Source organism: Globicephala melas, chromosome 1 (assembly GCF_963455315.2).
Source record: "Globicephala melas chromosome 1, mGloMel1.2, whole genome shotgun sequence".
NCBI classification, from domain to species: domain Eukaryota; kingdom Metazoa; phylum Chordata; class Mammalia; order Artiodactyla; family Delphinidae; genus Globicephala; species Globicephala melas.
In genome coordinates, this window is record NC_083314.1 from 161,232,063 (window position 1) to 161,260,062 (window position 28,000).

The following is a 28,000-nucleotide window of genomic DNA, read 5'->3' on the forward strand; positions in this document are numbered from 1 at the left end:
ACCGGAAGGACTACAGTCACATTTCATTGCAACAGCTGTGGTTACAGCGAGGGCGACAACTTGGGGCCCTAATGCAATGCGACACACCTGGCCAGGGCTGGTCCAGAAATTGGCCAGAACTGGATCGGGAGGAGAGCAGAGCTGCAGAGGGTGGGCCGCGGGGCCTCGCATGTGGACACTCACTACCAGTTTGCAGGGAGATCACCCCAGAGAGCCAGCCTTGATAGCAGCTCTTTCTCCGTGTTTGAGACCCTGTTGCACTTGAGCGCTACCCTTAGTATATCCCTGCCCAGAGGGGCTTCTGGCTTTGACTCACCACGGAATGTCCCAAGCTAAGAGAGGGATCATTCTAGAGGGACCCATCCCCAGTCCCATATGACAACTAAGCCTGATTTTCCTTTCATCTCTTCTCTAGTCAAGAAGCAAATTGAGTTGAAGTCTCGAGGTGTGAAGCTGATGCCCAGCAAAGATAACAGCCAGAAGACGTCTGTGTGTAAGTGTCCGCCCCGCCAGGCCTCTCGCTCGAGGCCAGAACCGCTGGCGCTGTGACCGCGGGGAAGCCAGATGATGCTGTGCTGATGTCCCTTCAGCCCGGCTTCCCTCCGCCCGGGTCTGCGCACGCACACACTAACCTGGTGCCCAGTGAGCAGCCCCGGGGCCTGCCCTCTGTCTTCTCGTGTTCCTCCTCCCATTCCCCTCCTGCCTCTTCTTTCTCCCTCACTTCCCATTCTAACTGCAGTCCAGGGAGTCATTACTGCTACATTTCTTTCTTTATTTTTCCTTTTGAATCACTTCCACCTGCTAAGACAATCCTTTTTCTGGCTCGTCTAGGAGTCAGTAAACTCCAGCTGGGATTTTGGAGGCTTCAAGTCCCTGATTCCAACTCCCAAGGCAAGATTGGGGGAAGGGGAGAGAGGGGAATGCCTAGAACCTTCCACCAGGGTCCATGGACCTGGCTGGGCAAAACGTGGACTAGAAGGGTGGGGATCCTTCTTCTTGAGCTGATAGCGGAGTGCCGGGGGCTCCCTGCTTGGACATGGGGCAGATTCTGTCCATGGAAACGTGTTCCTGCCATTGATGTTTGAAAGATCAAAAGGAGAATGTCCAATGCTGGGCAGTTGTCTGGAATGTCACTCCAGAAGCACCTGATCAGAGCCTGTGCTAAGGGGCTTTTGAGCTAGAGCATAGGAAGGATTTCCCAAAGGTTCTGGGCCACTCCAGGAGGCTGGACTTGAAAGCAGAGCAGATTTTTCCAAGAAACACTCCGTTTTCATTCTGGAGGTGGCAGCAGGGAGTCTCCCTTGGTCCCCCAAACACCTGGCCTTCTGGTCTACCTTCTGCCTCCCTTTGCCCTCTGCTTCTCACGCCCTTCTCTGTCTCCTTCCACTCGTCCTCCCTCTTTCCACTTTCCTCTCCTTCCTCCTCCCTCACCCTATCTGCTTCCCCCTCTTTTTCTCTCTGTCTCTGCTCCCTGCTGACCCTCTCCTTTCCTCTTTCACCTCCATGTGCTCCCTTCTGCTGAGGTGCTGGAAGTAATTGCTGGAGAGAAGCCATGGGTGGGTCCACAGCTCCATGCCTGGGTGGCAGGGAGCAGCGCGGGGAGAGGCAGTTTGGTCCCAAGGCCGTGACGAAACTGAGCCTGGCTGTGGGTTTTCTCTGGTCTTTCAAGTCCTCCAATTGGAGACAGGTACCACTCCTTGCCTCTGGGGACCATTGTCTGGTCACCCTGCCACAAGTGGCCTGGATGGCAGAGGGCAGCCAGAAGGCCCTGCTTCTGTGCTTGACTAGGGAGCCAAAGGAAGGAGCAGAGGGTTAGGTCAGGAGTCTGCAGGGAAGGCTCAAGACATGGCCCGGGCCCTCCCGGGCTCTTCCTTTCTGCAGCCACAGGAAACCAGAGGAGCCGAGGCAGGCACGATTCAACTTCAGAGTTTGCCCTGGGGCCACAGGCAAACGTTAAGGAAACTGCTCTGACTTGGGAGAGCACGTTTCTTTCCCAGTTGTGTCCTTAGGTAACTGTGTTACCCCAGGCCCTAACACCTCGGTTTCCCCATCTGTAGAATGGGGATGCAAAACCTTATCCTCCCTTTCTCCTTTGGATCTGAGATGGGCCTTCTTGACCTAGGACTTCAGGAGGTCCTTGAACTCGCTAGAAAATCACATGTGATGTTGTGGGTGCATTTTGGGGTTAAGGGAAGAGTCTATGGTTTTCATTAGTTCTCAGAGGTACCAAAAACTCCCTCAGAAAGATGAAGAAACCCTATTTTAATAAAAAAAATTCAAAACCTCTTTGAAAAAATATACATTTCTCTACAACAAGGTACTGGTCTCCTTTCTGAGATTCCTTCAGGGAGGAATGGGTGTGTGACTCAAGCTGCCTCGGGGGCAGGTCACCGAATGTCTGCCCAGATTCCCTGTGGACAGATGTCCTGAACTTCAGGGGAGCAGTGGGCCACACTTACATCTCCTGGATCCCACTTGCTGCCTTTACCAGTCTGTGGGCACCATCGGCCCCCCGCCATTGGTTCTGACCACCCATGTGTCTGTGGCGCCCTTCGCTTTGGGTAGAAGGCATTGTCTTTCTGAGTGTGTGGCGGCTTCTTCCTCACCATAGGGACCGGGGCAAGAATCACCTTCCAGTCTCTTCCCTCTGCAGCCACGAGCAAATTCATGCTACGAGCACAAGCGGCTGGTCTTGAACAGGCAGGGGAGGCTGGAACTCAGGAAAGAAAGGGAAAAGCCTTTTGCCTCTGTAACTCCGACAGTAAACTGTTCACTGGGATTTGAGTTTGCTTGTTTCCGGGAAGCCTTGAAGGCTCATACGGGGATGCCGTCACCTGTTCGGTCCTCCCGGGAAGAGAGGGCACTGGGGGGGTATGAGCTGCTCACCGCTGGGCTTGCAACTTCCTGGATGGCGCCTGGACCTCATTTCGGGCTGGCTGATTAAAGGGGACGCAGCAAGGTTTGCCATACATGTCAGGGGCTGTGGTTCGGTGGGTGGGCTTCACCACGGCCTCAGCTCTCCCGTCCAGCCACATCCTCATTGGTCAGCCTTCCTCTATGCTACGCTGAGCAGTGTCAGCTCTGAACGAGAGGGCGAGAGAAGGAGGCAAGAATCCGCTGTGCATTCTTAACACGCTGCAAGGTGGTGTGTGGTTCCCATGTGGTGGTCAGCAGGGCCTTTGGATGGGGGTGGTCGGTGCACAGGGTTGAGTAGGCAGGGCCTAAAGAAGGTGGGCGCTTAGCTCAGAAACCCTCAGTAGGGATGGATCACGGTGAGGCTGGCTTGCCAACAGATGGACCCGCAGGTACAGCTCAGGGGTCCTCTCTCCCTCCTGCCCCTGGGGATCCTGGAAGCCCCAGTTTTCTCTTTCCTCCCCGCTGCTCGCAAAACACCGAGGCCCCAGGAGGCAGGGGCTTGCTCTGCTTTTGGAGATGGTGCTTCTGTCTTATTAGCCGAGCCTGAAGGGTCCTGGACTGGGGGAATGTTGACGTAGCTTAGTTGAGGATGTGAAAGTTTCAGAAATAGAGGTTTGGCAAGGAAGGGGATGGGAGTAGGGGACGAGCGTCCAGTGGGAGCGACTGGCTTGAGCCTGGCACTGTGGAATGTTGGAGAAAAGGAGGCTGCCCAAGAGGCCTTGTACTCGTCACCACACAACCAAGAGGGTAACCGGTCTCTGGCTTGAGCGCTCAGTCTGTCCAAATGCCCAGGTTCCCTTGGCCAGCCACACCCGGGGCTCCCTGGAGATTTGGACAGGTTTCTAACAGTAGGAATGAGCTTCAAACTCAGGTCTGAAATGAGACTAACTGAGTCAAAAATGGGATTCCCCACTGCTGCACTTCCATCAACTCACTGCATCCTCACAGGTCCCTGGGCCGGGAAGTCCCCTGCCCCCTCTTCTCATGCCCTGCTCTTCCACAAGCCCTGATGACTCTTTCTTTGCCACATCCATTCCCGTCACTTCATGTCTGTCCCCACTACCAGGCTCTTGTTGTCCTCTACCTGAATGAACACAAAACTTTCTAACTCATTTCACAGTAACTGGCCTCCCTCTGAGCAATCCAGATCTTACAGTGCCCTTCCCCACTCAGGACTCTTCCCATCATCTTTAGGATCAGACTTGAGACCCTTCAAAGTCTGACCTCTGACACTTCACCTTCACTCCTCCATGTCACTCATACCCTCCCTCCTGTCTGGCACACCGGACAACTTACAGTTCGGTTTCCGTGTCTCCACCTTGCTCCCCGGCCCCATCTGTCTGCCTGAAATGCCATTTCTCTGTTATCATGTATCTAAATCCCACTATCTCAGTAGATCCATGTCAAATGCTGCCTCCTCCAGGCAGCCTTCCATGCTTCTCTCAGCAATATGAGATGGGTCCTCTCTCTGAACCTCCCTGTAGCTGAATCTTTCATCACCTCCCCGTTGTGGTTCTGTAGTTTCTTTCCATAGTTCATGTAACTCCTTGAGGACAGTGGAGTGGTCATATCTTATACCTGACATTGGCATTTCCCACTGTATCCAAATAGGGTCTTGTATACAGTAGGTGTTCAATTAATGCCTGTTGTGTATCATGTGCAGGAATGAGTGGGTGAGTGAGTGAGTGATGGAGCACATTGCTCATATTGTGGGACATTGACTGGGTGAGAGGGAAATGGGCCAACTCAGGGAACGTTGCTCCAGACTCCCCGTCATCCCTCGTCTAGAGGTGGTTGTTGGGACTGTGGGGTTGGTGAGGGCTTGAGTGGAACTCTGGCTCCTGGTCGTTGCCAAGGCCAGGACTCCAGAGGTGCAAGGGAGTTCTAGCCTCACAGCATCTCAAGAACAATAAACTGCAGGGGCCGAAGGGTTTCCACCTTCTCCACTGGAGACGGGAGAAAACTGACTTTGTGTGTATCCGCCGCCCTTTGACCAAGCTTCTCCTTTAACCTAGAGGACTGTGCACGTGGCTTTTAAAAACAGGACTCTGGTGTTGGCGAACATGAGGGCATCACAGCACCTGCCAGAACTACCGCAGGCGCTACCTCGGTGCCCTCGGCCAGCGGCATGGGCGGGGGATGCTCTGGTTACCGCTTACTCTGCATTGAGAACTGTCCGGTGGGAAGAGGTTTCTCAGCAGAAATATCCGTGTTTGAGCTCAAGTCCCTGCTTTGAACTTCAGACTGCAGCTTTCTCTTACATTCTTTACTGTTTCTGACCACACATCCACCTTTTATTTAACTTTCTTTGAGTCATGTCTCCATTGGGGGCTGAGGTTGGGGGACTCATCCCATCTAGAGCCGCCATCAGCAGATTGGAAGGGTGGGGAGGTCACCGGGGGCTGTGGACTGTCCCCCTCTGGCCGCTGGTGCGGGATAAGGGAACGAACGGGATGGCTGTTGGTTTGGGGTGCCTCTGAGCCCACACGCTCTTGATGAATTTCACTTGGACTTTGCTCCCAAAGGAATTTGTCAAAAGCAGCTCCCCCTCTGCACACTCGGGAAACCCGAGCCCAGTAGACCCCAGCAACCCCACAGGCCCCAGCAGAGCAGGGCCTCTTTCTGTCTCTGCGTCCACCTCCCACTCTGCGACACGGACCCGACTGGTTTCTTCCTGTGATTATCCATCTCTGTCTGTGCTGTTTTTTGCCTTGTAGTAACTCAGGTTGGTGTGTCCCAAGGGCATAATATGTGTCCCGACCCTGGCATACCTGAAAGGGGCAAGAGACTAGGCTCAGACTTCAGGTAAGACCTGTTCGGGAATGTTCTATTACAAGAAGGGTGCGATGGCCTGGTTGGGGGGAAGACAGGGACTGGCCTTCCCGGAGGTAGAGTGGAGAGGACCGTGTGGGCACAGAATCGCTTCCTGCAGAAGAGCTTTGGCCTTTGACGTTCTCTCTTGGTCCAGTCCTGGGACTAGTACCCACACCTTAAGGGGGAAGGGAGGGCTGTAGACTGCCAGTGTCACCCAGCAGACCTATACCCAGGGTACAAAGGGCTGCCATCATCAGGAATGACGTGCCAGCAGGCAGCTCACCCCTCCGATAGTCTAGGACACCCTAGGGCCCCGAGACAGTGCATTTTGTAAAGTTTCTGACTTTCCTAATCGAGGCATCTTCTCATAATCCTCCACTTTCATGCAAGTTTATGGGTATCATCCACCCACTCTTAGCTGTCCCAATTGTCCTAATACTTATCTCAGAGGATTGCTGTTTCGCACACAAAGTCACCTTTTAACTCAACCCTAAAACCATTAAACGGTCCAAAAAAGAAGATGAAGAGCAGGTGTTCCTTCCAATGGAGGTTTTAAGTGATAAACGGTGGAGCGGAGATTAAGGGCCAGAGGAGAAATAAAGTTCGGCATGGTGCTTCTTTGTGGACATATGAAGGACTCAGGGGGGACCTGGCAGGCCCAGGGGTGGAGCTCACAGATACGCCTTGTCTCCCAGGTTAGGATCCAGCGTCCAGTTCACCTGCAACGAGGGCTATGACCTGCAAGGGTCCAAGCGGATCACCTGTATGAAAGTCAGCGACATGTTTGCAGCCTGGAGTGACCACAGGCCGGTCTGCCGAGGTGAGGGTGCCCCTGGAAAGGGAGGCTGGCCAGCAAGCTGGGCTGGGCATGGAGGACGGAGCCCAGCTCCTGATGCCTGAGTCCAGGCTCTCATCCAGACTGGCTCACCTCATTCTCGCTGCTCCCCACACCTCAGATTCTGCATCCATTTACTAATGAACCCAACACGTTTATTTAGCACCTCCTCTGTATCCAGGCCTATCCAGGAGCAGGAGATAGCAGAGATAACAGATAACAGAGATGGGGAAGAGAGGCACGGTCCCTGCCCTGCCTGCACCTGACAGTCTAGTCAGGGAGTCACACGTGAGCAGGTTTCTGGCCCACTGCACCAAGATATTACAGCTGCACCTAGATGGGAAGGGTGGGAAGGGAAGTCACTTTGTATCATGTCACCTTGAATCCTTCCATTATAGCACACAGACATCCCAAACCCTCCATCTCAATGCCCTTGTGTCTTTCCACATACTCAGCAATAAACAGACCTGTCACTTCTGAAAGAATGCTCTGAGCTATGCAGGAGTAACAGGGACCATGACCTCAAAAGGCCTCTCTGTGGGATTCCTCTAACCTCACACCTGGACGTCTTATGCTCGGGGGCCCTGCCATCCCAGGTTTCACAAGAACCAAGGCTGGGCTGGCCAAGTCCCCATCCCCCAAATAATCTTAAAATATGAGACCTGCGTGTATTTTTTCTTTGGGACAGGACAGCAACTGCTTCTACGGTAGAGAAGCCCCTGGCCTCATCTCGCAGGGCACCACTAGACAGCTTTTCATGTCCTACACTGCATTCATCTCTCTTTTTCCATTGTTTGCACACATGACCGGGACTCAAGAGTTCTTGGTACAAAAGTAAGGAATCACTCTAGAGTTTGTAAACAAAGACAGCAGTTGCCCTTTTGAGTGACCCTTTGGAAGAGAAAGTGTGCTGCCCACTAAAGTTACATTCCAGATCCTTCCAGTTTAAGAAGGAGATTCTTTGTCTCTCTCCAGGCACATGCATCAAGATGAAATTCATGCAGAGTAAGATGCGTCCAGGGTGAATAACTTAGGTCACTGCTGCACTGAGGAAGGGGCAAGTTGCAGCTGAGACCCACTCCCTTTTTTTACTGTGTTGATAAGCACTCTGGAAGAGGGTCATGAAAATCTCTCTCAAATAAGCCTTAGATTAATTCATTCTCACTCAACTTTGAGGTGGCCACGATCCACAATTAATAATGTGCTTTGCATCCCCACTGATTTTAGTTATATTATTTCAAAGATTCCACTTAACTAATATTTGTCTAAAAAATCAAACAAAAGGGCTTCCCTGGTGGTGCAGTGGTTGAGAGTCCGCCTGCCGATGCAGGGGACACGGGTTCGTGCCCCGGTCCGGGAAGATCCCACATGCTGCGGAGCGGCTGGGCCCGTGAGCCATGGCCGCTGAGCCTGCGCATCCGGAGCCTGTGCTCCGCAACGGGAGAGGCCACAACAGTGAGAGGCCCGCGTACCGCAAAAAAAAAAAAAAAAAAAAAAATCAAATGAAAGAAGAATTCTTGGGTATTACTCTCAGCTTTGCCACCAGCTGGCCATGGGTAATTTGGCAAAGCCCCTATCTTCCCTGGGCTTATTTTCTTACTGGTAAATGTAGATCATGGCTCCTACCCTACCCATCTTGTGTTAATGTGAGGGTCAAATGGAGCTGTAGATATGGAAACACTTTACGAATTGGGAAGTGCTGGACAAGAAAGCAAACATCCTTGTGCTAGAATATAAGCTCTACAGGGCAAGGACGTCTGTTTCGTTCACTGCCTTGAATAGGGCCAGGCACATAGTAGGTGCTCAATGGCATGTGTTGAACGGAAGATTTAATAAGTGAATAATTGAATAGCACAACACTCCATTTCTGGGGAACCAAGGCACCAGCTGAGTAGACAGGCACAGAATTATCAAGTCTGAGGAGCAAGACTCCCGTTGCCTGTCTGTCATTTCAAAATTCCTTTTGAGGAGCCAGAACAAGGATGCCTTCAGGAGGTGGTGGGATCTGATCTCTCCGCAAGACCTTTTCATTGGAGGCAGGTTGTTCTCTTAGTAATGGTGGTTGTTTACATGAATAAGCCCAGGGTGGGGAAGGGCTGGTGTTTCAGAAGAAAGTTCACAGTCAAGTGATGTGCTCGTCTTTTTCTCCAGACACGTTGTGTGCCCCAGCCAAGTCCCTCCAATGACTTTGACCCACTGGACTCTGCATTCTCTGCCACACTATTGACTAAGCATCGGGCCGAGCTTTTTCACATCCATTTTCATCCCATCCTCTGCCCCTGGGAAGTGGAGGGGAAATCACGGAAAACATAGCCAGACAGAATTGAGTACAAATCCAAGCATTACCACTTTTTAGCCGGGTGTCTTTTCACCTCTGTGAATCTCTTTTCTTTTGATAAAAGGCAGTGATTATAGAGCATTGCTTTATGACATTACTGCGAGAACTAGAGGAGACAGTGGACATGAAAGGCCTCACTTAGAAGTGACCCCAGCGTATCTGTGAGGCTCGTGTGCAGCGTGTTTAGGTTAAACTAAACAACTAAGGCCTGTCAGGATATAGCTTCCCCGCACCTCAGAGCGCACCCTCAGCCTCTAGTGGCCCCAGATCTTTTAGAAGCCCGTTTCCTCACTGTCCTGTCCAGTCCTGTTGCAATCACACACCTTGGGAGGCCCACAGACTTTGATCTAGAGACGGACTCTACCTCCTGCTGGCTTGCTGGCCCTGGGCGGCTTCCTTCCTCTTTTTCAGCCACAGGGCCCTCGTTTGTGAACTGGGAAAACAAAACCTCCAGTGCCTAGTGACTGCCAAATTGAAACAAGCCATTTTATAGAAAGTGACCAGCGCTAGCTGTGGTTGAGAGGGGGCTCTAGGGCAGGTTCACCTTCCTGCCACTCTCTCCCTCTTTTTTTCTCTCCCAAGGTCATTGTGAGGGAGGAAGAGAAAAACAAAGGTTGCTGGGTTTGGACTTGGATGATCTGTCCTTCACTTCCCTGAAGGCCAAGGGCTGAGTTAGATATTAAATTCAAGGGGGGGGGGTGGTTCTTTAATTTTGGCAGTTTTGAAAGTTTTCCTTTTAAAATCTCTTATTTTTAATTAGTCAGAATTACTATTCTAATTGTGATTTTTTAACAGAGAGTTTAAATGAAACCCACTTTAAAAATAGAAAGGGACACAACTCTTTGAATTCCACGATAGCTCCCCTAATAAGCAGGTTACCAAAAGATCACAGTCTGAGAAGGATTCACCGCCACACACAGTGGTATTATTTTTCCTCTAATGCCTTTAAAATATGATTTGATTTTAAACATTCATTTTCCACACAATTAATTCTACCAAAACATGGGACCCGGCAAATGATAGGTTTTCAACAAATGTTTGAGGACAACCTGAGTGAATCAGTGATTGAAATGAATGAACAATTGGGGGACGTGCCCTCATTTGGGAATTTGAAATTAGATATTCACAGGCCTTTTCTTTCTTCCCTTCCCACCAGAAGAAACAAGCTTCTCATTTAACTACTAGAAAATTTTGATTTTGGAATTGAGGACAACATGAAACATTGTTATCCTGATAAACTAATTCTATTCAGGCCCAGATACAGGCAGTATAATATAGGGCTTGTCAAACTTAGTTCACATAGGGAGCCCAATATTTTTAAAAAAAGCGTTTGCAGAGGCCCCATAAATAAAATAGATGCCGTGGAGCTTCTCTCAATGAAGTAGGGGCGGGGGATTTGGAGTTGCCCCCTTCTCACCACTTCCAGCAGCCGCGAAGCCACCTCCAGGGAAGCCCTGAGGTTCTGGGGAACACGGTTTGTAAACCACTGATGGAGTGAACAGGACCAAATTGACAACCAGGAGATCTGGTTTCCTGTGACCACAAATTGGTGTTGACAGAGGATAGAGATGGAGTACCAGCACCAGATGAAATACAGTTACTGAGTCACAGAGCAGATCATCAACAGAAAGTCGTACATTATTTTTCTTCCTAGAATAAGAGCTTTTGTGGTAAATAGAACACCAGACTCAGGACCCAGAGACCTAAGTTCAACTTCCAACCTTGCTAGTAACATACCATATGGCACAGGGCAAGTTACTGAAATGCTCTGAATCTTCTCGCTCATTCTCCTAAGGTGGGAGTGAAATGTGGGAAATATTGCACAAAAAAGTTTAATTTAATGCCGTGAAAATTACAGGTGGCTGTCTTCCGTCCTGGGTCAGCTTCCTGGGCCTCCCCCTTAAACACTAATGTTGTTCAGAGTTCTGTCTTCATCTCCCTCCCCTCCTCTTTTCTCCACCCCCTCCCCCCTCCCCCCATCCCTCCCCCATGCTACCCCCGCCTTCCTCTCCTCTGCTCTGTAGTTATTCTCCCCTGGGTGATGTACTGACTTCACTAGAATACATGCCCCATTGCTCCCTGAGCCCCTTACCTACACGTATGTACTAATGATAAAACTCCCATTTATTAAGCTATTTATACTTATATAAAGCAGTACAGTAACATTTTTTATAATTTCTTTACAAGGAAAGAGACAACATCCATGTTTTATGTTTAGCTAAAGCTTGGAGTGGTCCGCCAACTTGCCCAAAGGCCCAAAGCTAATCTTTTGAACTGGGATTCCACCGCAGTCCAAAGGCTCTGTCCTCCTTCTACTTGAAAATTGCACCTGGACACCAATTTGGAGTAAATACACTAGATGGAACCTCATAGAACAGCCTCTCCTCCCCCTTGCCCCCACTTTTTGGTAACATTTATTTTGATCTAATTGTGAACTCACAGAAAATTGGCAGGAACTGTGCAAAGTATTATATGTTCTTTGCCCAGATTTAAACAACTACTTTTAGGGAGTTAATGGATAAGCTGGATCAGTCGCAGAGGTAGGAGAAGAGCCAGAGGCATCATGGAAGCCAGTGAATGTGAGTTTCACAGAGAGAGAAGGGTCAGCAGGGTCAGACACTTTAGAGAGGTCGAGTACAACAAAGAGTGGAGAGTAGCCCCTGGGGTTAAGTGGCTCAACTAAGGGGTGGATGTTTGAAATTGCCCCTGTAAGGAACTGTCAAGGAAATGGAGCAAAGACAAGAGAGAGGACTGACTTGGGCCAAAGCTTCCATTACAATGGCAAAGCACAAGTCTGTGGTGATGCCATGGTTCTCCTGGCAGCTCCCGGGCACCCAGGATTAGGAATAGAGATGGTTAATCAAAGGCAGATAGGAGAGTGTCACAGGAGCTGCTGGTGAGGGTCTTGAGGTCCAGACTAGGTAGTGAGAGAAGAAGGGTCAGGAGGGGATGGAGAGATGGCGAGAAATGAGGGAGCCAGGGGTCTGGAGAGACCTAGGGTTTAGGACAGCAGGTGATGCATGGAGACCAAAGTCACTCTGCTGGATGCGTAGGCAGCGGGGAAAGGAGCGGGGTGATGGAGTTTAAGATCTCACAGATGGACTCTCCTGGGTCCCAGAACAACGGGCCCTGGGTGTGGCCACAGACATGGTTGACCTTGGGCAGGGGCACCTGATCTCAGGAGGAGGTGCTGACCTCTGAAAGGTGAAGGAGCCATCCCTCTGTTGGAAGCGAAAGGAAGAAGATGGGCACATAAGCAGACGGGATTGCAGACTTGGGGGGTGAGAGAGAGGGCACGCCTGCCAAATGTCCTCTGTTCCACCCACAAAGACTGAAGCAAGGTCATCACCTGAGAGTAAGGGGAGGCAAGGGGAAAGGTGAGAGGTCCGAGGGACGTGCAGGAGGCATGAAAGGGTCTTTGAGCAGAGTGGGAGAGTGAGCTTAATAGGGCTAAATGGCAGAGTTGCTGGACAATATCCAGGACTTTCTGAGGTGGGTGATCATGAATTTATAGTGACACCAATCTTCCTACTCATGGGATTTTTCTCCAGCAAAGCTCTACTGCATGGGGGCAGGGCTAGAGAATGTAGGTGGAGAAGTTCATCCACAATTGATGTCTTTCGGGCAATCATTTAAAGGAAAAGGAAGCGAGGGACTTAGGTGAATTTGCAAGAAAATGATCATAATGGTGGACCATGGGGTCTAAGTTGGGTAAGGATGGACGAGAAGACAGGGAGCTGATGGTGGAGAGAAAGTTGGTGTCAGTGGAGTGAGATACAGATGAAGGTCAGAGAAGACTTCCTCCGGGGGGTTAGCAGTTGTTTGTGGAACAAAACACTGGCGGGGAGGAGAAAGCTCTCCACTGCAGAGTGCTGCGGACCCAGGAGGGGAAGATGGGCTTCACTCACGGCAGGAGTTGGAGGAGGCAGTTCTGAAAGACGATGCAGCTACAAGTCAGAGTTTGTTTGCCTTAGAATTGGTGGTCAGGAGGTGGTTCTAGAGAGAGAACTGTGGAAAAGAAAGGATGAGGAGGGAGGTCAGTAGTAGAAGAAGTGAGGGAAGCCAGCATGGAGCAGGGTGGGAATAAGATGTGGGGAGAAGATAGAAGACCAGAGGCACTTGCACCTGGAGCAGTTCCCTTTTTGGTACCGAGTTGTTTTGATGCCAGAACTGGCTGTGGGTCTAAATGATATCTCCCTAAAGTCTCCTGGAATACTGCCCCTGTTATATGGTGTAGTGATGTTCAGAGGAAGAATGGGACTTTGCAGCAGAGCTTGGGCATGGAAGGTCCCGGAAAAGCCTCCTGAAAGCTATCCAGCAAGGCATTTGATGGGAAAAGGCAGCTAGAGAAACATAAATATGTGTTTATTCATTTATTCAGTCACTGTCTGAGCATCAGCCATCTCGCCAGCCCTTGTGGGTCACAGCGACGAGCTATCCATCTGTTGGTGGGATCCCAGCTGCCGGCTGCTCAGGGAGAAGTCTGTCTGTCTGCAGACCCCCTGACCTTATCCAGACAGCAGAGGAAAAAAGGAGCTGTTGCTCCATTCTGAACCTATTTTTAGGTGCTCCGTGCTAACTAGCTGCAGATTGTAATATTTTAATTAAACCCCTCTAAGCCCTTAAAATGGTAAATGCCTTTTTGACCTGTTCTCTCTAACTTATCTTCAGCACATTTCAACAAACTGCAAATACCATCTAATTTTTGGAAACAAGTGCAGGATAAATTAAGTCTGAAGCTGAGGGCTTTTGGCAGCAAAACCTGTCTCCCGAACAGGTGTAAAGGTCGTGCTGGTAGACATTTCTCAGGATCCCCCGCAGGACTAGCAGGCGGAATCCACAGGTCCTCCTTGCAAAGGTGGCTGGGATCAGGGTTTCGGTTTTGACGACCTTATTCTAATTTGTTTAGTGATGTTGTCAGTCTCCAGTGTGGTCATGGGGAAAAAAATCCTATAAAGAAACTTCAGGAAAGGTAGAATAAAGATCCCTGGCCTTGAGAAATCTTGGGGATAGTGAGATGGAATGAACATAATATCAGAGTCTGACAGTCCCAGCCCCCACTTTGTTAAATATTGACGATGTCCCGGATCCTGGTGAGCCTTCATATCCAAGCTCTCATAGAATTTCATCCTCACCGTGCCTCGGTGGGGCAATATCACTAGTCCCATTTTACAGATGAAGTAGAATCAGAGAGGTTTTCTAACTTACCAGACTTAAACACACAGCAAGTGGACTTCAAACCCAGAATGCCAAGCTGGTAAACCCCACAGCCTGCTCTCTCCTCCCCATGCAGTGCCGCCTTCAGGCCCAGTTGTATCAAGTGGAATCAGTGATTGTCAGTGTTTCTCAGCACAGAATTACAGGAGCAATCAGATGCACGGGAGGGGAGTGCGGGAGAGGGTTCCCCTAGGGCTTTGTTCAAACTTGATTCAACATTTGAGGTCAGGATGAGAAGATCCTTCAGGTGCAGGACTTGGGAGAGCCAGCAGTTCTAACCCCGGGTCTCTTGCACGTAACCCCTGACAACACTCGCTCCACTCAGTTGTAACTGTTTTTCACACCTGTTCCCTCCACTTGCTGGTGGCCCTTCAGAGAAGAAGGATTGTGTCTTAGACACTTTTCTCTCCCCACACTCTGCCTGGCCTGTTAATAGGCTCTCAGTATATGTGGGAATGAATGAGCACAGGAATGAGTGTGTGAAATGAGAAGAGATTAATTATGTTCAGAGCTGGGGAGCCTGCTTCCCCAGGCCTGCTAGGAAGGGTTTCCTGGGAAAGGTTTATCACAGCCCTGTCCACACGCGGAGAGGAGTTCTAGGATATTTTGTCCCATCAGAGGAAACCAGGTTTGACACCACTTTCATTTTATATACTTAGGCTCACTATTTCTTTACCGTTAGGCACTTTGCCTACAATTAAGATAAATTGCCATGTGGGCAGCAACGGAACAGACTCGTAGAACCTTTATTAAAATAGCTGAGCGCTAACATTGAAGAATGAAGTGGTTGGAACTAAAGAACACGTTTTTAAAGAAGGCAAACACCTAGATACAATGTAGTACCTTAACTGGTATCAATCACTACTTAATCTAATTAGTTTAGAAGCTATTTTAAAGAGCTTAATTAGATTAAGTTGTGATTGATAACACTTTATATCTACTTGAGGAGAGCACTTCTAATTTACCTTGAATCTTTATGCTTCTAGTCAAAAGCCTATTTCAGGCACGTGCTAAGTGTGGGGAAGTACTTTATTGTCCCTGAGATCACTCTAGGTGCCTGGCACCGGGCTGAGCCAGAGGCCCCGGCAGAGTCCTTGGGCTCAGACATTCTGATACCTAGTGGGGTGGCCTTGACAAGGACACCCTGAGATTCTACTTCAGGAGGCCTGAGAGCAAATGGGGGAATGCAGAAAAGTCAGCAGAGCAGGAGGAGAGCAGTTTAGCAGGCCCATAGGGGCATGGGGTCCACCTAGCTTGAGGTCAAGGTGTGTAGTAGCCCACACCCTCTTGGTAGACATGTGCTGCTCGGTAACAGTGGAGTCAGGGTAGGGGGCTTGCTTAGCCTGACGGTGGAAGTTCATCATTGCCTAGAGAGCAGCGGGTCAAGGCATGTGGGGCCTACTCCTCCCCCAGTGTTTGGGGAACTGTGACTTCCTTTGAGCCTGCTAAGAACCATGGGGGAAGGAAACAGGAAGTAGGAAGTTATATCTGGGGTGGGATGTACAAACTTCAGTGTCTTCTGGGCTGGGAGTGGGAGGTGGGGATGGGAACTCATCCTAACCTAAACTAAAATGCTTCTCTTCCATCTCCTCTCTGCAGCCCGTATGTGTGATGCCCACCTTCGAGGCCCCTCAGGCATCATCACCTCCCCTAATTTCCCCATTCAGTATGACAACAACGCACACTGTGTGTGGATCATCACAGCACTCAACCCCGCCAAGGTAAGGCTCTTGGGGAGGATGGGGAGTGTCCTGTGGGCAGGACTGGATTGGGGACAGTTGTTCTACCAGGGGTTTCAAACCCAGAACTTGGTTGTGGTAGATTCTCTGCAGACAATTATGAACAATTGTTTTTACTAAATACCAAGTAGATAAAAAGCATACTTGTAAAATAGAAGATATAAAGAACATCAATACAACAAACACCTGTGTAGCCATCTCCCCACTCAAGAAAAAACACACACACACACACACACAGATATCTTAGTGATGTGTGTCCCTCACTAACCTCATTCCGTTCCCTATCCCTCGGGTCACCATTACCTCGACTGTGTGCTTTATTTTTCCTCTGCTCTTCTTTAAGTTAGCACATAAGTATGTATCCATAAAAATATTTAGTTTGCCAGCATTTGAACTTCATATAAATATAATCATGTTGTATATAGTGTTAATCGAGTTCACTCAAAATTATGTCCTTAAGATTTATCTGTGTTGTCGTGTATCATTTTGCACTGCTATATACATCTTTTCACATCTTTATTTCCGAGTTAGTGCTTTTTTTCCTGTGAAGTGCCCTTTGTTCTCTAATAAATTTTATAAGTATCTTGCCAAGATCCACAAAATGACCTGTTGCAATCTTTATTTTAATTATACCAAAACTACAGGTAAATTGGAGAACTGATATCTTTATGAGACCAAGTCTTCCAGTCCATTAATATGCTATATCTATATTTACTTAGGGCTTCTTTAAGGGCTTTCAGTAAACTTGTGTCATTTTTCCATTGTAAATCTTGTACAATTCTTAATATATTTATTCCTAGATATATTTGATGTTCTTTTATAAATCATATCTTTTAAGATTTTATTTTCTACCTTTTTCTTGCGTGGTGGTTAGAAATGCAATTAATTTTTATACTTTGATTTTTGTATATAGCAGCTATTCCATAATAATTTATCTGTGAATTCTTTGGAGTTTTATACATAAGACAGTTATCATCTGCAAGGAATGATGGTTTTGTTTCTTCCTTTTCAATCTTATACCTTTTCTTCAACCTTTTTCTTGCTCCAATGTTCTGCCTAGAATCTCTAGTGTAATGCCAAACCATTGTGATGATGGTAGGCACTTTTGCCATGGTTCAGTGTTAAACACAATGTTTTACTTCCTCACCATTAAGTATGATGTTTGCTGAAGTCTTTTTCTTAAATTTATAGTTCCTTTCTAGTCCTAGTTTGCTAAGAGCTTTTATTGTGAATGAATGTTGACTTTTATTAAGCATCTTTCTGTATCTATTGATATAATCATATGATTTTCTCCTTTATTATCCTGTGTGGTGAATTCCACTGGTTGATTTTTCTGATGTTAGACCAACCTTGTATTCCTGAGATAAACCCAGCCTGGTCATTTAGTATTATCATTTTTAAACATGCCTATATTTGATTTACTAACATTTTGCATAGTGAATTTGCTTCTATTTTGTTATGTATTATATATATAACAAAATAGAATATATTATACACACACACACACACACACACACACACATACATACATACATACACATGCATACACACACACGCCTGCCAGATCTCTGTGTCAAAATATTTTTAACCTCATAAAATGATTTGGAGTTTTTCCTCTTTCTATCCTACCTTTGTTTTTGGTGTTCTACAATTTCACTGTCATATGTCTAGTTGTGGATATTTTCGTATTCATCCTATTTAATATCATTAAGCGTCTTGAATCTATGGATTGCATCTTTCATCAGTTTGGGAAAATTTTTAGCCACTGTCATTTTGACTGTTGTCTCTCCTTTATTCTCTCTCTTTTCTGCTTCTGGAAGTCTGACAAGGCAGACTTCTATCGTTTTCTCTCATTCTGTTCAATAATTCTCTGTTCCGTTATGTCTAACTCTGTTGAAGTCATTCACTGGAGATTTATTTTAATTTCAAATATCATTATTTTTAGTTTATGAAGTCCTATTTAGTTTTTTTTTCAGGTGCTTTTTGAGCTAATTTTATAATCTCTTGCTCCTTACATATATTTAAGTTATTTAAATAAGTTAAACACATTTATTTTATATTCTGTGTCTATGAATCTCAGTATATGAAATCTTCACAAGTTTCGCTCTGTTGCCTGTTGTTTCTCACCTGTTGCCCCCAGAACCATGTTTCTTTCTTTGTTTTGTAATTTTTGACTGTGTGGTTAGAATCGTAAACTTTGTCTGTGGGAATTCCTTGAGACCTGGGTAGAAGCTGGTGTGTTTGCTTCTGCTCAGTGCCTGGGGGCATTACCAGCCAGAAACCACTTCAGACTAAATTCTCAGTATGAAGGTTTCAAACCACCCAAGTAATCTGAAGGCTGAAAACCCATGTGAAGACAGATTTAGCATGATGGAATCTCAGGGGAAGTTTTCTGTTTGCTGTTCACTCAGTGTCAAGGTCTGAGATAAACAATCAGCCTCGAGATCTACCCAGAGGGTAGCAGTGCTGTATGAGAAGGAAGGTAGGCTTATTTCTAGCTCATCCTCACACTAAAGGTGCAGCCTTAACTAGCTCAGCTTTGTTCAGGGGTGTCATCGAGAGTCCCTAACTTTGGTGGACATTAACCTTTGTCTACTTCTCCCTCTTCTCCACAAGGCCCTGAAAACCAAAGCTCTACTTCACCAGTTTTTAAAAATGCACCCAAGGCCAAAGCCAGCTTCATGCTCTGAATCACATTTTGTATCTCTACACTGACTGGGTTTTAGACTCTGAGAATTCTTACTATACTAGTCTTCTCAGGCTTCCATAACAAAATATAATAGACTGTGTGGCTTTAACAAGGGACAATTGTTTTCTCACAGTTATAGAGGCTAGAAATCTGTGATCAAGATGCCAGCAGATTTGGTTTCTGGTGAGGGTTCTTCCCAGCTCATAGACAGCCTCCTTCTCACTGTGTCCTCACATGGCCTTTCCTCTGTGCACATTCAGAGAGAAACTTTCTGGTATCTCCTCCCTTCTTTTGAGGACACCAAACCCATTGGATTAAGGCCCCACCCTTATTACTTCATTTAACCCTAATCACCTTCCTAAAGGCCCCATCTCCAAATACCATCACATTGAGGGTTTGGATTTCAACATATGAATTTTAGGGGGATATAATTCAGTTCATAACACTTACTAACTTGTAAAAAGCTTTTTTTTTTTCTTTTTAAATTTTACTCAACATTTTAAAATTGTTTGCTCAAGAGTGCCTAGGACCGTAATACTTGGAACACTGGAAACAGATTTCCTCTGCAAGGCATTTTACAAAGAAAGATTCATATTTTATCAAACCATTTGATGATGAACCTAGTCAATGGAAAAGGATGTTTCAGCCACATGAGGGTGGAAATGGAGGCTAAACCAGAAGAAGGACCTACTACCATGAAGTTGTTAAGTTGCTGACTAGAGGACTCTTTCTCGGGCATTGTTAAAAATGCTTATCTCTGTTTGCTTTTGAATCTGAAGGTGGGGTACAGGAGGAAGTGTAGGTAAGGCGTGAGAATTTTCTGAGAAACAATTTGATTTGCCCGCAGAAGGCCTAGCCTTTGCTGGTGTGTGGAGGTCAATGGCCCCATATTGGTCACTACCCCACATGCCCTGCAGGAGGTCACTCCAACCTGGGTTCCTGAAGCCAGCCCTTCCCTCAGAGTCAAGTTGTTCAGAAGGGTGTTCTTAGCAGCTTCATGGGTTCTTACCGGGCTTCAGGTAGTGCTAGGGGAGCCCAGAAAGGCTGAAGGGAGTTCCTCACTGACACCACCCAGGAAGACAGCCAGAGAGCATACAATGCCGAAAGGAGGGTGTAAGAGTAGAAACTCGAAGTCTTAGACTGAAGACTCGGAGCTGTCTTCCTGCCAATAGCAGGGAAAATGCATAGTGTTTTCCTACCCCTGTTCAGTGGCCCACAGGAGAGATACAAGTGTGTCCAAGGACTGCTTGTCTGGTCACTTTAGGAACATCTCCTTCAGCAAAAATCACAGCCTCTCCAAGTTTACAATAATTTTTATGAGATGAGCATTTATTCGTTCATTGACCATGATATGATCTCTGTCCTGCACAGGAGCGCGCACATAGGAGAGAAGTCACGTAAGTAAATGTAAAGCTAGAGTTTGGATAAGTGCTAATGGAGATGAGTCTAGAGTGCGATGGGAAAATCTAAGAAGGAGCCACTACCTGGAAGGTCAGGGAACTTTTCTCAGAGGAGGTGACATTTGAACAGGGTCTTGAAGGATAAGTAGGCTTAGAAATCAGTATTTCAGAGTGGATACATGTGCAGAGGCACCAAGGTTTGGAACAGTCTCTTAGAACTGAAAATAATTCAACATGCTTATATCAAGATGAGGCTGGAAAGTTCAGCAAGATTTAGATCATGGTGAACACACATGCTTGGTAGAAAGGCTTGAGTTTTATCCTGAAACGGATTTTTAAGGGTAGAAGTGTTAGGCTGTTGGTAATAACAATAATAGCTATCTCTTATTGTATGCCTGTCATGTGCCAAGAACTGAGCTAGGCCTTCTGTGTAAATGAATTTCTTTCATTCTCTTCATAGCATAATTAAGTAGGTTTTAAAAAGACCTATTTGATGGATGAAAAAACTGAATCGTGGACAGGTTGAAGGTTAAGAAACTTACTCATAGCCCATAACCGGGAAGTAAGTGGCGGCACTGAGATTTAAACCCCGTCTTCCTGGGTCTGTTGCCCACAGCAGCTATGCTGTGCTGCTGGATGGAACAAGGTCTCAGAATAGATGGGAGGGGTTGGGACTGGTAGCACTGGGATCAGCCTTGGGAAGGAAGAGGGCCATTCTTTCTTCTGAACCAGAGCAATAGGAGGAAGGTCTGAAGTTTTGAAAGATTACTCTGACATCAGTAGAGCTATTAGAGAGGGAAACTGGGGAGAGTGAGACCAGTTAGGAAGCTGAAGCAGTTACCCAAGTAAGAAATCTGGGGTCATCAGCCAAGGCTTTGGAAACATGAAGAGGAGAGACAGATTTAAGAGGAGTTTAGGGAATGGGATGGGACTTGATGGCTGATTGGGCGTGAGATGGAGGGAGAAGGAAAGGTCTCATTCAACGTTGTGTCCCAAGCGACCACCATAGTGCCTGGTATATAGTAGGCACTCAGTAAACATTTATTCAATGAACAAATAGATGATGACTCAGTGTTTTCTGACGTGGACCAATCGGTGGCTTTAAAAGGAAATACAAGAAGAGGAACAAGCTTGGCAGCAGTCAAGAGGGAAGCATGTGCATTTGAAGTGTCTGCATTTCATCCAATGCCATTTGGATACACTGGTTGGAGACTGGATAAATCTGGGTTCAAGAGAGAGATTTGGGGGTCATTTCGTCAACACACAGTTGGGAACAGAAGCGTAAGGAATGGATAACCCTTCTTGGAGAGAGCAAAGAGAATGAAAAGACATAGAATGGATCTGGGAACACAGTCCTTACAGATGAAGGAGATCCAGTGAAAGAAACAGAGGAGGAGCAGTCAACGTGGTAGGAGGGAAATCAAGCTCCAAAAGCAGGAAGAGTTTCCAACCAGGATGTGTCTAATAATGGCATTGCTGAGAAGCGTCTTGTTGGAAAAGGACTGGAAAGAGACTGTCGGCTTTGGTCTTGGAAGAAGACCTTGCACTGGAGCTTTGGGGGGGCAGAAACAGCAGTGGGATGGGGAGTGAATGGATGGGGACGGGGGGATGCTCAAGAGGCCAGACATGTAGACAGCCTTTTTGACTTCATTGTGAAGTGAGGGAAGGAGAAAGGGCACATGAGGGAGGTCGGGTGGACAGAAAGCTTTGGGCTACTTAGGGTGTTTGTTTAGGATATTGGGATTTTGAGCCCGTTTGTAGGCTGTGGGCAGAACAAGCACAGAGAAAGAGAATGAAGGTGTAGGAGAAAGGATGGTGAGTGAAGGATCTGGAGCGAGTGAGAGGCAAATTGGACTGAGACTGCAGGAGCTCCTTTTACAATGAGCAGGTGAAGAAAATTGCTGTCATGAGAAGGAGGTGAGAGTTTTGCCCGCAGGAGTGCAGAGTAGGTCTCCTTATAATCATGGAATGATTACACATCCCTAGTACCTGTATGTGTGTGGGCATGAGGACCCTTCCTGCCATTTCATCCCCCTTGTAGGACCTCTCCTGGTTGAGCTTGAGAGGGAGATGGGAATGTTTCAGTGACTACGGCCACCTCCAAGGGCAATTGGAAGGTCCAAACAAGGCCCCAAAATGGTCTGACATGGGAATGGCCAAGAACCTATGTCAAGATGCCAGCCTTGATCGAGCACCATCGTCTGTGCTGCTCTGCACTGTGGGAACAAGAACTGATAGTCTCATAGCAGAGGCAGGTGAAGGGTATGTCTCTCCTCGAAAAACTAAGAATAAAACAATTAAAACCACCTCGGTCCATCCTCCCGGAAGCATCCTCCCGGAAGCTGGGCAGATTCAGGGAAAAGAGAAAAGGCGGCTCAGAGCAAGTGCTGCTGGCCTACTAGGTACACAGCTCTGCATTCTCCCTTTGATTGGGATGGTCTGGAGAAATGCGAGCCCCGCCTTGGCCAGATGGGCTATCTTAGTTTTTGTAGTCATTCTGCCCACAGTAACATTTCCCAGATTTGGTCAATCATCAGAAATAGCTGGAGAAAGTTTAAAGACACAAATTCCAAAGCTCTTTCCTCAAAGATCTGATTCAGTGGGTCTGAGAGGGGAACCTGGAACCTACATTTTTAAAGAGCATCCTGGTGGTTCTGACCAACCTGGCGTATGTGATAAATAACAACCCCCTTCCCTCCCAGCAAAGCACACAAGGCCCTCCTGCCCACCTCCCCTCAGGCAGCCCTGGCTTCAGCCACACTGAACTCCTGGTTCAGACACAGCTGGCCCTTTAAGAACTCCATCCAGCACATCCTATCCCAGTGTGCCTTCCCTTCTCCTCCGGGCAAATCCCTACCCAACTTTGAGACACAGTTCAGATCCCTGCTCTTCAGAGAAGCCTTCCTAACGCCACCAGGTCTTAGTCCTGCCTCTGTTCCTCCAGCACTTCATCAGCCCCTTCCGTTTGCATGCATGTTGCATTGCACTGTGTTGGGAATCTCTTTCCTCCATAGCTCATGAGAGCCCCCAAAGCAGGAGTGGCATGTTGTTTATCTCTCCTGCAGTTAGCACAGCGCCCGGCACAGAGGAGCTCAGCAGATGTTTGAATACGTTAACAACTGACGGAAGAGACCTATCTCTGGGTCAGGTAGCTCCTCAGGTATGGCCCCGCCCATGCTGGGCCCCAGAGCCTCCTCCTGTTAGGACCTTTCAGCTCAGCCTCAGGAAGGATGTGGCTGATGAAATTTCCGTGGTCAGGACTGAAACCCAGACCTGAGTCGGTGCCCCCTACTGGCGCCCATCGGCCTTTGCTTCACAGCTTCTCAGTATGAACTCAAGACATAGGAGTCAATTTGCATATGATCCTCGCTGGATTTGATCAGGACAGTTAATCCACCTGTGCTAGAAAAGAAGTAAAAGGCAGGCAGGAGAGAAAGAGAGATACGGGAGGCAGAGGGCTGAGGATGCAAAGGAGAAGGAGGGGGCCTGGAAGGGAGAGGGAGAGGAAAGCGCATTTTATGAACTTCAAAGCCAAAGATAACAGCGTTTTGATTATTTGCTCCTTGGGAATTAAGAGTGTCACTCTTCCCTTTGTAGATCTGAAGAACAGAGAAATAACTGTCCAGCCAGCAATGACGCTCTCGTGCAAATGTCAGGAACCCATGTGTTGGCCCTTTTGTTCACTCACTTATTCATTGAGCAAACATTCACTCTCACACTCTCTGTGCTGCGCCCCGCGCAGATGCTGGCTGGTGATGAGAGAGGTTTTCCCTAAATTCCCCCACAGCTCATTCCTCACGACTGGGCGGCTCTAGAGGGACCCTTCCATGGCCTCCTCCGGTCCTGACCCTGATCCCTTTCCTTTTTACAGTTGTTTTCAGTTCCCGGTGTATTTTGGCATTCCTCTTCCCCTAGAGCTGGCCGTGGCCTGTTCCCACACACTCTCCTCTATTCGTGAAGACAAAGCCTGCTCCCTCCTCCAGCCAGGATTTTGTGCCCCTAGCGTTTGCCCCATCCCCGTGTTCCTCTGATTTCAGCACTCATCACACTGCACTGTGTTTCGCATATATTCGTGTGTCTCCCCTTCTAGACTGTGAGGTCTCAGGGCATTGGCCATGTTTGTCTTCCTCTCCAAAGCCCAGCACCTGGCAAGGACGTATTAACTGTTGAGTGAATAATTGAATGAATGAATCCATCAACCAATGAGTGAATGAATGGATGAAGGGCTTACTACTCTCAGAGCCAGCAAAGTTAAACCTGAGGTAGTGACCAAGGTTCCAGAACCTCTGAAATTTCTCAGTCTCTGCCCCTGGGCTTTCTTTCCCAACCTCCTCGAAAACCTTCCTTAAAGGGGCTGGGGCTTCCCTGGTGGCGCAGTGGTTGAGAGTCCACCTGCCGATGCAGGGGACACGGGTTCGTGCCCCGGTCCGGGAAGATCCCACATGCCGCGGAGCGGCTGGGCCCGTGAGCCATGGCCACTGAGCCTGCGTGTCCGGAGCCTGTGCTCCGCAACGGGAGAGACCACAACAATGAAAGGCCCGCGTAAAACAAAACAAACAAACAAAAAGGTGCTGGAGGCCTCTCTGCTTGAACTCCTGAGGGTTCAGAGCAGCCCTTCCACCAGACTCCCCTCCACCCCACCCCAGGAGCCAGTTCTCCAGCCCTGCCCTGGGCCCTCAGCAAGACCCAGGCAGGAGTCACCATGCAGGCCGTGCCCAGGGAAAGGGAGTTCCCTTCCTTTCATGGAGCTAATAGGCTGTTCAAAGCATTAGTATCCTGAGGCGGGAGGGGTTGGGGGAAGCCAAGGTCAGCCCTCAGGAGCTCAGAGAAGCGCTCTGAGGAGGAATAGGGAAGCAGGCCTGGAGCCGAGGGTTGTGGAGGGAGCTCTGACTCACAGGGAAGGGGCAGGGGCAGGCCATGGAAAGCCTAGGGTTTCCATGCCAAGAAGCGGAACTTTCTCCTGAGGCTCAAGAGTTGATAAACTTTTCTGTGGTGATGAAAGCCTTTCTTCAGAACCCATAGTCATTAGGTTCTGATTGGCTGTGAGTTGCAGAAAACTCCTCCACAGAAGCTTAAACGAAACACTGATTATTTTCTCCATAACCCAAAGGTCCAGAAGTGAAGACTCCAGGGCTGGTTTAGTAGTTTTCTCAGTGTCTTGAGCACCTCTGCCATGCTTTGCTTGTGGCTCTTGTCCTCATGATCACAAGAAGGCTGCTTCACCTCTGTCCTCACATTTGTATTCCAGGAAAGCAAGGAGAAAAGTGGGAAAATGCCCTGAGGGCTCCTCAGCTCATGTCTCATTGCCCAGAATCCTGTCACTTCACTATCCTTAGCTCTGAGGTTAGCCACATATATTGCCACGCTCCAAACAAAGCCAGCTTTCTATTAAGATGCGTAAATGGTGGGAGGAACATTGAGTGAACCACTATGTCTGTCACAGAGTCCCAATCATGAACTAGATCAAAAGGAACTGCTTTGGTTGGAGCAAGGCTCTGCCCACTCTGGCTCTTTTCCCACCTCTGTTTGTGCCCCCTTAGAGCCTTTGTAGAACCCCGGGGTGCCTGGGAACTCAATTTGAAAACCATTGCTCTGGGCCAGAGGTCAGCAAACTTTCTGTAAAGAGCCAGACCATAAATATTTTAAGCTTTGAGGACCATGTGAGGTTTTTGTTGCACATTCTTCTTTGTAGTGGTTTATGTATTTTTTAACCCTTTAAAAAAAGTAAGAACACTTCTTAACTCAAGGGGCCAAACAAAAATAGGCCACGGGCCTGATTTGGCCCAAGGACCATAGTTATCCAACCCCAGCTCTAAGGGGTCGTGGGGCACAGGGTTTTTGGCACAGAGTGAAGGATGGGCAGCAGAGGCCAGAGCCCAGCTAGGAGACAGTTATAGAAATGCAGTCACTGGACAGAACAATCTCAGTCTAGATCTCTTGGGACTCCAGCTTCCCAAAATATGCCTGAGAGCTGTCACATCCTCTGGAGCCTCGCTGAGACCTTGGGCACAGGCTGGCAGGACTGGGATCCCTGTCCTTCGGCTGGTCCTGGACAGTGCTCAGGAAGCAAGGAATGTCCTCTGGGCCCAGGGTGGGCACCCTCCAGGGTCCCACTCCCATTGCCCACAATTCTCCGGAAAGGCGGCTGTGTGCTGAGGGGTACAGTCTCCAGGATTCCCTCCCCCACCCGCTCTCTGCAATGAACACAGACTCAGGCTCCCCTAAGCCCTCGTCCCACTGCTGGGCCCTGGACCAGCCTCCTGGCAGGTCTGTCTGCCTCCAGCCCTCCCTCCATGCCGAGTTAGAGCTTCCCCCGCATCTTCACCCTCAAATCCAGACTGCTTGCTCTGGCCTGCTAGACAAAATGCAGACTCAGCCATGCTGCTCTCCCCTCCCCGCTGACCCCTCGGCTGCCCTCCTGGCTCCTTGCTTCCCTGTTCACTGCTCAGAGCATCTCCGGGACGGAGCCCACACCCTCCTCCATCCTGCAGGTCCCTGCACACCCACCTCCTCCATGCGGCTGCCTTTCATCTCTCCCTCCTTTGCCATCCTCCAATACTCACCGTCTGCACCGTGCACTTGGCATTTAGGTTCTGCTGTAGATTGTAGGACAAGTGAGATAACTTATGGGAAGCAGCTAGCTCGGTGCTTGGCACAAGGCAGGCGCTCAGTAATGATGTCCTAGTGCAGGGTTTGTTTATTCAGTTACCTAATGGGTGCAAATTGGGCGTCTGAGCTGTATACACACGTGCCTCTTAATCATGCCTGTTTCATGTGCTGCCACTCTCCTGCCTTAGAAAGACACCTTGCCAGCTTGATTTACCTGCATGTTAGTTAATGAATCATTATAGGATCCTGTCTTTAAAGAAAGGCCAAAGAGAAGAGCGAAAAATAAATGAAAGCACCAGTACACTGGGCCCTGGGGGCCCATCCCAAAGCTTCAACGTTGTGTATGTTGTGCTGTCTGCCTGGTGTAATTAGCTCCCATGTTAGGGTCAGGCACTCTAAAATGCAGCTCACGTCAACGGTGCTCTACTCAGTGATGTGAATCACTTTATGGCTCTGGTCTGGCCTTCAAAGCAATGTTTTCCCATCATAGACATAGTAATCACGTGCTCTGTCTTTTGGCGGTGGCTTCGTGAGTGGGGGCTGGCTGGAAGGGGTGACGGTGGTGAGAATGTACAGGCAGGACCCTGACTCCCTGCAGAGGCCAGGCCCCTCGGTCTGCAGAAGGCACAACTGGCCTTGGAGTATTTTATGAGCAAGTGTTAGCTGAGCTGCTGGGATACAGAAAAAGAGCTTAGGAAAGACTGAGAGCATAAGTCGTGGTCCCTACCTTGTGGACCGGAGACCTCCCTGGGATGCTGTGAGGCAGTCGAGCACAGTGGTAAGGGCCTGGCCTCTGGCTGCCTGATGAGTCCCAGTTCTACCACTTAGCTGTGTGATCTTAGGCGAGTCGCCTAATGTCTCTGTGCCTGGGCTTTCCCATTCGTAAAATGGAGGTATTCACAGTCGCTGTTGTCTTACATGAGTTGAGATATGTAAAGCGTTCAGAACAGAGTCGAGTACATTATAGGTGTCAGCTCTTGTAGTGACAAAATCTCTCAAGAGAAGATCAAAAACTGGGATTAAGTGTCTCAAAGAATCTCCTAGACCAGAGGTCGGCAAACTCCCACCTTTGGGCCAAATCCAGTTCATTGTTTGTTTTTGTAAACTAAGTTTTATTGGAACACAGCCCTGCCCATTCGTAAACATATCAATGTACATGGATTATGGCTACATGGATGTGTGGCTGCATTCATGCTGCAACAGCAAAGGCGGGTCGTTGCAACAGACATCATATGGGATGCACAGGGGCAAATATTTACCACCTGGCCCTTTACAGGAATAGTCTGCCGACCTTTGTTCTTGATGATAGCTCCTGTGAGGGGTCCAGGAGCCTGGCGATAAGTCCATGCTGGGGAGTCAGGAAACGTTTGGAAAGCGTTCTCGCATTCAGCATTGTCTGAGCCCGTGGCGTGTGCCTGGCACACCGACAGGTGCTGGTGGTTC

The 28,000-nt window shown here is 48.4% G+C and overlaps 1 protein-coding gene across 6 annotated transcripts in view; it reads left to right on the plus strand.

The window, feature by feature from the left end:
- CSMD2 (CUB and Sushi multiple domains 2) overlaps nt 1-28,000 on the plus strand; it is a 671,005-nt gene that overhangs the window by 333,673 nt on the left and 309,332 nt on the right. For 4 of the 6 annotated variants that reach the window (XM_060308114.1, XM_030870139.2, XM_060308126.1 and 1 more), the window contains exons 7-10: nt 416-493; nt 5,634-5,721; nt 6,426-6,550; nt 15,720-15,841. In XM_060308114.1, coding sequence (XP_060164097.1) covers nt 416-493; nt 5,634-5,721; nt 6,426-6,550; nt 15,720-15,841 — 413 coding nt within the window. The remainder of the gene's footprint in view (nt 1-415; nt 494-5,633; nt 5,722-6,425; nt 6,551-15,719; nt 15,842-28,000) is intronic. The other 2 variants (XM_060308130.1, XM_060308138.1) reach the window with 2 other exon arrangements.